The 11,383-nt window shown below is 36.8% G+C and overlaps 1 protein-coding gene across 2 annotated transcripts in view; it reads left to right on the forward strand.

The window, feature by feature from the left end:
* The window catches only part of LOC144956996 (uncharacterized), a 39,847-nt gene that overhangs the window by 18,377 nt on the left and 10,087 nt on the right, over nt 1-11,383 (forward strand). For both annotated transcript variants that reach the window (XM_078887897.1, XM_078887898.1), the window contains exon 6: nt 1,246-1,476. In XM_078887897.1, coding sequence (XP_078744023.1) covers nt 1,246-1,476 — 231 coding nt within the window. The remainder of the gene's footprint in view (nt 1-1,245; nt 1,477-11,383) is intronic.

Here is an 11,383-nt window from a genome sequence, read left to right on the forward strand (position 1 = left end):
TAGTAGTAGTAGTAGTAGTAGTAGCAGTAGTCGTGGTAGTAGTAGTAGTAGTAGTAGTAGTAGTAGTAGTAGTAGTAGTAGTAGTAGTAGTAGTAGTAGTAGTAGTAGTAGTAGTAGTAGTAGTTGTAGTAGTTGTTGGTATATAACCTACTGTGTCTACATACCTTTTTTCAGTAAAGCTACTTATATTAACACAACGTGACACTTATTGTCTATCCCAAATTTTGTAAAATAATAATAATAAAAGAGCAATTGGTGACCTACTTTGCCAGTGAGCCTTAGTTTGCCATATCATTATTAACATTGAAACAATAAAACAAATCTTTCTATCTGAAAAATATATCAATTTATATTTCCATCTGATAACATAATAACAATGAAACATGTTCAAATTAATAACTTGGCATTGTTGTTTTACTCAAAACATGTATTTGAGCTTGTATTGGCTATGTGGTCTAGTGGTATGTCACTCGATTTGGGATCGGAAGGTCCTGGATTTGAGCCTCGCGCTCGGTGCGTAGTTGATTCCTTGGAAAAGGCTCTTTGCTTACATTCTCTCACCGTACTCAGGTGTAAAATGAGTACCTGGCCGTTAACAGTATTGTCTTTGTCCGAAAACAGGCGGCATGTCCCGTCCTACATGTTAAATGTTGCTGCTGACCTAAGACCCCTTGTAAAGCGCTTTGAGCACATTTAGTGGATATTGCGCTATATAAAGCTCATTAAAAATAAATTGAAACCAAAAATTTTTTTACACCCTTTTTAATCTTTCTGGGTTGACTAAGGATAGTTTGTGTACGGACCTTTTGTTATGTTTGGAAATAAAGTGCATTTATCTTGCCATAGTATGGCCTCGGTCAAAGCACTCCAGACAGCATCTTTTTATTTATATATCCAGCATAAGGACTCCAATATACTACTCCTGCTACTATTACTACTACTACTACTACTACTACTACTACTACTACTACTACTACTACTACTACTACTACTACTATAAATAATAATAATAATAATAATAATAATAATAATAATAATATTAATAAAAATAATAATAATAAACATAATAATAATAATGATAATAGTAATAATAATAATAATAATAATAATAATAATAATAATAATAATAATAATAATAATAATAATAATAATAATAATAATAATAATAATAATAATAATACCACAACGACTACCACAACTACCACCAGTCTTGTCATCGTTAATTTAACATTGCATTCATTTCAGACGAACGTACAAGTTGTGGTGCTTACGGGAGGACACCCTTTCATTCTATAGAAGGAAATTTATATCAAGTCGCGTTGGAAGGCAGTCCCACTACAAGCGACTGCCGGGCTCAGTGTACTAGCACCTTGGGCTGTATCTTTACCAAAGTCTACAATGAACGGTGCATGCTAGGAGTGGTGGAAAAAAACAGCAACACCTCGCGTATTTCTTTCAGAAACGATTGCTATGGAAGTGTGTACTCTCTCTCTCTCTCTCTCTCTCTCTCTCTCTCTCTCTCTCTCAATCACTCTCAGTTTTTCTCTTTCTCCACCTCTCTCTCTTTCCATCTCTCTCTCTTTCCCTCTCTCTCTTTCTCTACTTCCATCTCTCTCTCTCCATCTCTCTCTCTCTCACACACACTCTCTCCATCACTCTCATTCTTTATCTCTCATTCTCCCTCTATATATCTCATTCTTTCTTTCTCTCTTTCCATCTCTCTCTCTCTCTCTTTCCATCTCTCTCTCTCTCTCTCTCTTTCTCTCTCTCTCTTTCTCTCTCTCTCTCTCTCTCTCTCTCTCTTGCTGGATTTCACGATCCTGTTTTGTATTTTTCTCCTGAAAAACTGTGGAGTTGGCATTAACATCAATAATGATGAGAATTATAGGGTATGGAGAAGTGCCAGATGAAAAAAAAAACAGAGAATAAAAATATCTTAGGGTCAGAGCCAATCTCGGGATCCATCTGACAAGGCATCCTCCGCCTGGCTGCGAACTAGCGAGAGATCAATTAGCGGTCGCAATAGCCAGTGAGCCATCCAGTCATACAAAAATATGGCTTTCAAACTTAGTACCCATCGTGCGGACTCTTTTCTCCCAACGAATTGGATTCAGTAGTCTGATGTCACACCACCCGGCAACGGCGGCCATCTTGGTTCTAAACAAAGAAAATTATTACTTTTATTCTTCATGCTGGTTAGAACTTTTCATATGTCTTGTGATCAGAATGTGTAAAAGTCAAAACATGATCAAATTTAATGGGGGTTTTTTTCCCTCTGGATACGCTTTCATGCTTCATCATCATAATCATTGCCTTTTTCACCCTGGGTCAGGGTATAGGCCACAGACAAACAGTTTCCACCCTTCTCTGTCCTGAGCTATCTTTTTAATCTCATTCCAGGTCTTACCATTTCTCTGTATATCAGCTTCTTTAATTCTTCTCCATGTTCCTCGTGGCCTTCCCCTTGATCTTCTGCCCTGGGGGTTCCAGTCCAATACTTTCTTTGTTATAGTGGAGTCATTCTTTCTAAGCGTGTGTCCAATCCACCTCCATCGTCTTCTTCCTATTTCCTCTCCCACTGGTTTCTGCTGTGTTCTTTTCCATACTTCTTCATTTTTTATTCTATCCATCCATTTTATTCTGAGTAGCTTACGCATGCACCTGTTTACGAAAATCTGTACCCTCCTTATACATGCCTGTGATGCGTTACAAGTTTCACATCCATACAGTAGGACAGACTTCACATTTGAGTTGAAAAGTTTTAGCTTTAGTCGAAGGGAGATATCTTTAGTTCTCCAAACTCTGTTCAAAGATGTGAATGCAGTCTGTGCCTTTCCTATTCGTGCTTTCACCTCTGCTTCCGTGCCTCCATCCTTGTCAATTATACTTCCGAGATAGCAGAAAGTGTCTATATCTTCGAGTTCCTGATCTTTTACTTTGATCTGCTCCCTTTGACGCGTACCTATCCTCAAGACCTTTGACTTTGCAGGGTAAATTCTTAGACCAATTGATTCCGAGAGGCTGTTTATAATTGTGGTTTTTCCTTGCATTTGTTCCTGGGTGTGGGACAAAAGAGCCAGATCATCTGCAAAATCCAGATCATCCAACTGTGTCCAGGGGGTCCACTGTATCCATTTCTTCGCCCTTTGGAGATTTCTTTCATTAGCCAATCAATGGCATGGATGAACAGGAATGATGGGAGCAAGCATCCCTGCTTGACACCAGTCTTAATTTCAAAGCTGTCAGTAAGCTGATCTTCATGTACAACCCTGCAACTTGATCCTTCATAATTTCCTTAATGAGGTTTCCTATGTTTTCAGGGAGTCCATAATGTGCCAGAATTTTCCACAATGTTGCTCTGTCAATACTTTCGAAAGCCTTCTCGTAATCCAGAAAGTTGACAATAAGAGGGGAGTTCCATTCTATAGAGTGTTCCACTATGACTCGCAGAGAGGCAATCTGGTCGGTGGTTGAAAGGTTTTTCCAAAAACCTGCCTGTCCGTCCCGCAGTTTAGCATCTGTTGCATTCTTAATTCTCTCAAGAATAATACGGTTGAAAACCTTTCCTGGGATAGAAAGAAGAGTGATACCTCGACAATTATTACAATTACTGAGGTCCCCTTTCTTTGGAAGCTTGATAAGATGTCCTTCCTTCCAATCCTTTGGGAATATCCCGTCATTCCAGATTCTCTCAAACAGTGGGTGCAGGGCCTCAGCATTTCTTTCAGCATCAACTTTTAGAGCCTCCGGTGGAATCTGGTCTGGTCCAGCAACTTTCCCTCTTTTCATCTTGTTAATGGCACCCATAATCTCTGCTATCGATGGTGGATCACAGCTAATTGATAACTCATTACTTGCAGGCAATATTTCTGGCTGGTTGTCTGGTGGTGGTCTGTTCAGAAGGTAGTTGAAATGTTCCCTCCATCGTTTAGATTGAGCCTCTTTTCCAAAAATAGTTTTCCCATCTTTGTCTTTGACTGGTACCTCTGGTTTCCCATATTTTCCAGCAAGTGTCTTGGTAGTTTGATAAAGGATCCTCATGTGTCCTCCTGTCGCTGCTGCTTCTGCTTTCTCTTCAAGTCTGTTCATGAATGCTTCCTTGTCTTTCTTCACAGATCTTTTGACTTCCTTAGCTATGGCTCGATACTGCTCTTGTGCATCCAGTCTTGAAGCCCTTGTTCGGCTTGCGTTCACTTGTTCCTTCCTAGTTCTCCTCTTTTCAATAAGGTCCAAGGTGGTTGGACTTACCCATTCTTTATGTTCCGATTTCTATACCCCCAATACCTCGTGGCAAGTTGTTATGTAGACTTCCTTGATCTTTGCCCAATGTGACTCTAATAATAATAATAATAATAATAATAATAATAATAATAATAATAATAATAATAATAATAATACTTTATTGCATCCCAAAAAGGAAATTTTTTGTACAGACGTGTTATAATTTACACATAAGATAAAAATACAATGGAAATAGGATGTATATATATAAAAAAGGAGCAGCTCTATAACCAGAGCTGCGCTTTATAATATGAATAATTTCAACACTGTAAAATAGTTAAAACTGTCACTATAAATTGAAAATTGAAAAGATTGCAAAACAAATAAATTAATAAATTAATATTTATATTTTTAAAAAGTAAAAATGAGAAATAATTATATAAAATGATTATTGCTTGTTGTTATAAAGCCTAATACTGGACGGCAGAAAAGATTTTCGGTGTCTCTCTGTTTTCGTTGAAATAGAGAAAGGGCGACCACTTCTTTCTGACATAATAATTGATGGTCTTAGTGGATGATACTGGTCATTTAATATTTTAGTTATTTTATTTATACAAAATTTCTCGTATAAAAGATCTACATCGTCAACATCATTTATATAGCGTTTAATGGATTTTTAAATATTTGAATTTATTTTGTTCCTTTCCACTGCTAAGCAATTGCCTCCCCAAGCTGTTATACAAAATGACAAAACACTTTCGATTACTGCTCTATAAAATAATGTGCAGAGAGTTTTATCTATTCTAAACTGAGAGAGTTTCGATAAAAAATATGTACGTCTGCACATCTTATGCCTAATTATTTTCAAGTGTTCATCCCACTTGAGCCTGTCATCAATCGTTACACCAAGGTATTTGTAGTGAGGAACTCGCTGGACGAATTGGTCCTTTAATTTTAACGGTTCTATTGGTTCCTTCACTCTCCTAAAGTCAATCACTAGCTCCTTTGTCTTGCTTATGTTAAGCTCTAGGTGGTGGGCATCACACCAAGACACAAATCTATCAATTTCTTGCCTATAAGCCACTTCGTTGCCATTTGTTATGAGGCCTTGAAGAGCGGTGTCATCTGCAAACTTTATTAAAGGTACACTCAGGTTTTGACTTCTACAGTCATTCGTGTATATTGTGAATAATACAGGGGACAATACACAACCTTGAGAAGCGCCAGTATTTGTAGTTATACAGGAAGATTTGTTTTGCCCTAATTGAACATATTGTGCTCTCTCCGTAAGAAATTCGAGCACCCAAGCAATTATATACTTGTTTAAATTCAGACTAGTCAATTTTTGAACAACCAACTGAGGTTGCATTGTATTGAACGCTGAAGAAAAATCTGCAAAAAGCAATCTGCAATAGCTCCTAGCGTGATATAATAATATAATATAATATAATGAACTTATATAGCGCCTAGTTCCAATTCGGAATTGCTCACTGGCGCTTTACATCAACACATCATGTATGATATACAAATATAGAACTGGCATGTTAAAACCACACAAATTCGATGATAACATAATATATTATAATAAAATACATACTAAGAGTCCAAATTATATGCCCTACAGAAAAGCTCAGTTTTTAACCGTTTTCTAAAGATAAGTGGATTTTCACTATTTTTAGTTTCAATATTGATGGAGTTCCACAGTCGGGGGGCATGGTGGTCAAAGGATTTCTCATGAAAAACTAACGATTTTGGGGGTTCCCTTAGGATATTTAAATTAGCAGATCTTAAATTTCGACTGGGTTCATAAAGGTGGATAAGTTCCTGAAGGTAAACAGGAGCGGAATTGTTTAAGCAATTGAAAACATGGGTGAGTATTTTAAATTCAATCCTAAACTTTACAGGTAGCCAGTGTAGGTCCTCCAAAATCGGTGTTATATGCTCGCGCTTTTTAGATAACGTTACCAATCGAGCTGCTTTGTTCTGTATCTTTTGGAGTCGATTAATGACATTATTATCACAACCATAGAGCAAGCTATTGCAATAATCAAGGCGGGTAAGAATCAAAGAGACCACAAGAAGTTTAGTAGTATCAATATCAAGAAGCCTTCTAATAGCACCAATAGATCTAAGGTAAAGATTGCAGGATCTAGTTACATTAGTGACATGGGCAGACATGTTTAATTTGGTATCGAATAAAACTCCTAAGTTTCTCACAGGTTCTTTAGTGATGGGAATTACACAATCAGAAAGATTCAGGTTAAACGTGGAAAGGTCCACGAGGCCCCGTCTTGTAATTTGCAACACCTCTGTTTTATTTTCATTTAACCTGAGTTTGTTGCAACACATCCAGTCACTAATCTCAGAGATACAATTTTCTATATCCGTTATAACATTGAGATGATTGTCGATATTAATGGGAAACAGTAATTGGGTGTCGTCTGCGTAAAAATGGTACTTAATAAAATATTTTGAGATGATGTCACCTAATGGTCTGATATAGAGGGTGAATAAAGAGGGTCCCAGAACTGAACCCTGTGGTACACCAAAAGATAGGGGACAAGGAGAAGAGAAGTCATGTCGATTTACAGACACTGATTGAATTCTGTCAGAGAGGTAAGAAGAAAACCAGTCAAGGACAGTACCCCCAAATCCGTATAGTGTCTTAAGTCTGTCAATTAAAAGAGTATGGTCTATTGTGTCAAAAGCAGCACTAAGGTCGAGTAGTGTGATAATTACATCATCATTTTTCCGACATAAATGATTTATGATATCATTATGGATTTTAATAAGAGCAGTTTCAGTGCTGTGAAAGGGGCGATAAGCAGACTGAAATTTAGAGAACAAATTGTGTTCATTCAAAAACGTGTTAAGCCTAAAAGCAACAATTTTCTCAATTAGTTTAGACATGAGGGTGAGATTCGAGACTGGTCGATAATTATTTGGGTCTTCTTTGTCAAGGCTAGATTTCTTTAATATGGGAGTGACAATAGCATGTTTAAGATTACTAGATACCTCACCAATAAACAAACTAGCATTTACAATATGAGTAAGAACGGGAACCAAAATATTAGCACAAGAAAGAACAAGCCATGAAGGAATGGGATCTATTGGGCTGGTTGTTTTGGAGCATTGTCTCAGAGCAGACAGTACTTCTGTTTCAGTGGCGGGTTCAAATTCGTCGAATGCTGCTCCGGCTGGAAGTGCATTAGTTTCATTTATTTGTGCTTTCATTGTCTCTTCTTTGTCCAAATTATTCCGAATACCTGATATTTTATCTCTAAAATGTAGAGAGAAAGTATTTGCGGTAGCAATAGGGTCCTCGAAATTATTTGAAGGATGATCCTTCATCAGTTTGTTCAGGGTGGCGAACAGTTCACGTGAGTTTCGTTTGGCACTTGTTATTTTATTTTGAATGTATGTTTTTTTACATGATAGAATTAATTTGTTCCGTTTGTGTTTTAGTCTTAAATAAATTTGATTATGAATTTCTAATTTGGATCGACGCCAAATCCGTTCGGCAGATCTGAGTTGATGTTTTAGTGTTTGTAACTCGTTGCAATACCACTCGGTGTTTGGTCGAAGAATAATTTCTTTCGTGACCGATGGACACAGCTCATCGAACACAGTTTTCAATGAATTATTATATGTGTTTACCATATCGTGAACATTATCACAACTCTTAACAGAGGCGAGTAAATCCAAAGACCTGATGGATTCTTGAAATGTTTCTTTATTTAGTGATTTTGTTTTCCGGTATGTGATCGTTTTCTTGACGGTTGTTTTGCATTCGATTTTTAGATTTAAAGCAATCAGGTTATGATCTGAAATTGTGCGATCCAAAACGTCAACGTTATCAATTATTTTGTTATCTTTCCTGGAAATTATTAAGTCTAAGATGTGCCCCGCCTTGTGAGTTCCGTCCTTTACATATTGTCTTAAATTGTGACTATCTAAAATATCCTTTAACTTCAAACATTTTGTATCCGTTAGATCGTCCATGTGAACATTAAAATCGCCCAATATAAGAATTTCACCACTGGTTGTGCTAGTTTCTAACGCGAGCGTGTCGATTTCATCATAGAATTGATTATGTGTGAGTTTATTCCTTGTAGATGGAGGAGGTCTATAAATTACAACAACATGGTACTTCTCATTCCTTTCTGATGTTAATGTCATATCTAGAGATTCGAAAGTTTTGTAATTCGATTGCGTCTTGTTTTTCTGTAGCTTAACGGATTCTTTATGAATAACAAAAATCCCTCCTCCTCGACCGGTTTTTCGATGCTGTGCTATGAAACTATATCCTCGTGGAATCAGTTTACTGTCATTGTTTTTAAGCCAACTTTCCGTGATAATAAAAATATCCAAATCCTTCTCAATGATAATATTTTCAATTAAGGCTTCCTTTTTAGTAACGAACCTTGCGTTAATCAAACCAACTTTAAGACATTTATGATTGTGATAATTGTTGTTAGACGATGAGTTGTTTATTTGTATAGGTAGCAAAGAATGTCGTCGTTCAATGGCCTTGTGTTGGAATGACGGTGTGAAGAAACGATTAAATACATTCATGACAACTTTTATCCTTTTCCTTTTCTTTCTTCCACCACTTTTCCCCCGTCTTGTCTTCCTTCCATTTCTATTTCTGTCTATCCTTTCCTTAAACTGTTCACTCGTCATGTTTTGATTCTTTAACACATGTGATGATAATAGTTCATAATAATATAATCGAAAAATAACAAGTGGGGGCAGCTGGTAAGTTGTATTATATTTGTTAAGGGACAGCAAGAAAGTATGGTGGTATTGAATCGCCGCTGGCATTCCAAGTGCTGGTGACAACATTTAAAGATAAAAACAATAACAATAGGGTGTTGAATGGGGTATGGCGGCTCGTAGAAATCAGGGATAAAAATCGGCCTCTTGAAGAGTAAAATCCATTTATTTAATTTAAAATCAACTAAATACATAAAACGTTATCATCACAGGGTGCACTGAAGACTAAAAATCACAACTTTATAAAAATTATAGTCCAATAGTTTGAATTCACGAATAAAAATCTGCAAATAATAGAGAATAACACAGAGGTGGTAATGGATGCAGCCGTTCACCAGCGCTACACACTACACATACTAGATCTAGATGCCTGTAGATGTTGTTTGTAAACAGCAAAATGGCATCATCTACGCCACGTCCTGGTTTGTAAGCAAATTGATGACTATCACTCAATGGCATAAACTGATTCCTAATTTTAACAAGAACAAGTTTTTCTAAAGATTTCATGACTATTGAAGTCAGTGCAACAGGTCTGAGATCGTTCATAGTTTCAAGTTTTTCTTTTTTTGGAACAGGAATAATTTTCGAAGTTTTCCAAATTTCAGGGATTGAAACGCATTGGAGGGACCAGTTAAAAATATGTGTATAAATGGGGGAAAGCTGGTGGGCACATTCTTTTAATAGTTTTCCTTTCAATCCATCCGGCCCAGCAGCCTTCCTCTCGTTTAGTTTCGAAAATACGAATCTCGTTTCCTCTTCACTGACCTCAACAGCCATTTCATCTTCCAAAGCCCTGTCTAATTTATGTTTTTCATTTTCAATATCAAATTTGTTTGCTGTGTCGAAACGTGAATAAAATTTATTTAAAGTTTCAATTTCGATATCTTCTGATATAATCGTGGGCTTTGGATTATAGTTCACAGCAGTTTTAAGCCCCCGCCACGTGTCCCGTATATCCCCAGAAGAAAAGCATTTTTCAATTTTATTTTTGTACTTGTCTCTACAACTAGATATTACCCTCTTTATCTCTTTTTGTTTTGTTACAAAATCTATGTCCTCCTCGAGCTCAGTAAGCCGTTGGAATCTATTACTCAATTGTAGTTTGAATTCTTCATTTTTTTTCCCATCAAGTGCATTCACCTCGAATTTTCTTCTTGTGTGGGATCTCCTCAATTGAGCTTTTATTATCTAGCGCAATATCCACTAAAACTTCTCAAAGCGCTTTAAAAGGGGTCCCCTGGCCAACAGCAACACTTAACATTCAGGACTGGGCATGACGCCTGTTAGGCAATAGTACATTTTGTTTTCGGACAGAGGCGACGCTGTTAATTGTCAGGTACTCATTTTACACCTGAGTATGGTGAGAGAAAGTGAGTAAAGAGCCTTTTCCAAGGACTCAACTATGCGCTGAGCGAGGGTCGAGCCCAAAACTTTCCAATCCGAAAGCTAGTGTCATACCACAAGACCACATAGCCGTTAAGCCAACAGTAAATTTTTAAAGGTTATTCAGAAGTTTCATAAAATGGTATTGGATATAAAAATGTGCACAGAGGAAAGACTGTAAACTGAGTGCATTCATTTTCGTCTCTGTTCGGTTCCAGTTCGCAAATAACCAGTATGTCATGGTCGCTATATATAGATAGTTCGAAGTTGACGTCACTAAGGTCTTTGTTGTTGTCTTTTGCCATCCGAGTTTATGAGTACTTCTCATTAATCAGTAAACAGACTATACAAATTCAAGGTTACACATAGTTTTGTGTGTTGATCTGTTATACTTCCGAATGACAATGTTATGAGCTTCTAAGTCAAGCTCATACTATCAATACATTTCTGTAATTTACTCACAAAAACAAGTAAAACGCACCACTACACGAAACTACAACGTGTAACCTAAAACGTTTATAGATGCTGTGCGCAAAACTATGTGTAATCATGATCGTTTATAGTCGGGTTATACAGTTTCGTGAGAATAACTCATAAACACGGATGGCAAAAAAACAATCACAAAGACCTGAGTGACGTCAACTTCGTTCTATCTATACTGTTCATATATTTATTTAGCGAGAATTAATCACCTAAACGGTGTTTTAAAAACGACAACAAAGAAACTATCCACGTGTGTTGTATCATTTTGTTGGTCGAAAACTAAAAGAAATTGTAATTCCGAGATTAAATGTTCGCGTTCGGTTCCTGTTCGGTTTGGCAAGTGAAAACTTAAAGGGTCACTTTGCTATGATAAAGCAAAAAGAAAGAAAAGAAAGACAGACTGAGAGGAGAGAGGAGAGGACAAACCGAGAGCAAAACGAACATGAGAGGAAAATGATGGCACTCAGTTTACAGCCTAAGACAAATATTATTTACGTTATTATGTTGCCAAGTTTAAATA

Source organism: Berghia stephanieae, chromosome 11 (genome assembly GCF_034508935.2).
Source record: "Berghia stephanieae isolate SIO BIC M18660-M18661 chromosome 11, UCSD_Bste_1.3, whole genome shotgun sequence".
NCBI classification, from domain to species: domain Eukaryota; kingdom Metazoa; phylum Mollusca; class Gastropoda; order Nudibranchia; family Aeolidiidae; genus Berghia; species Berghia stephanieae.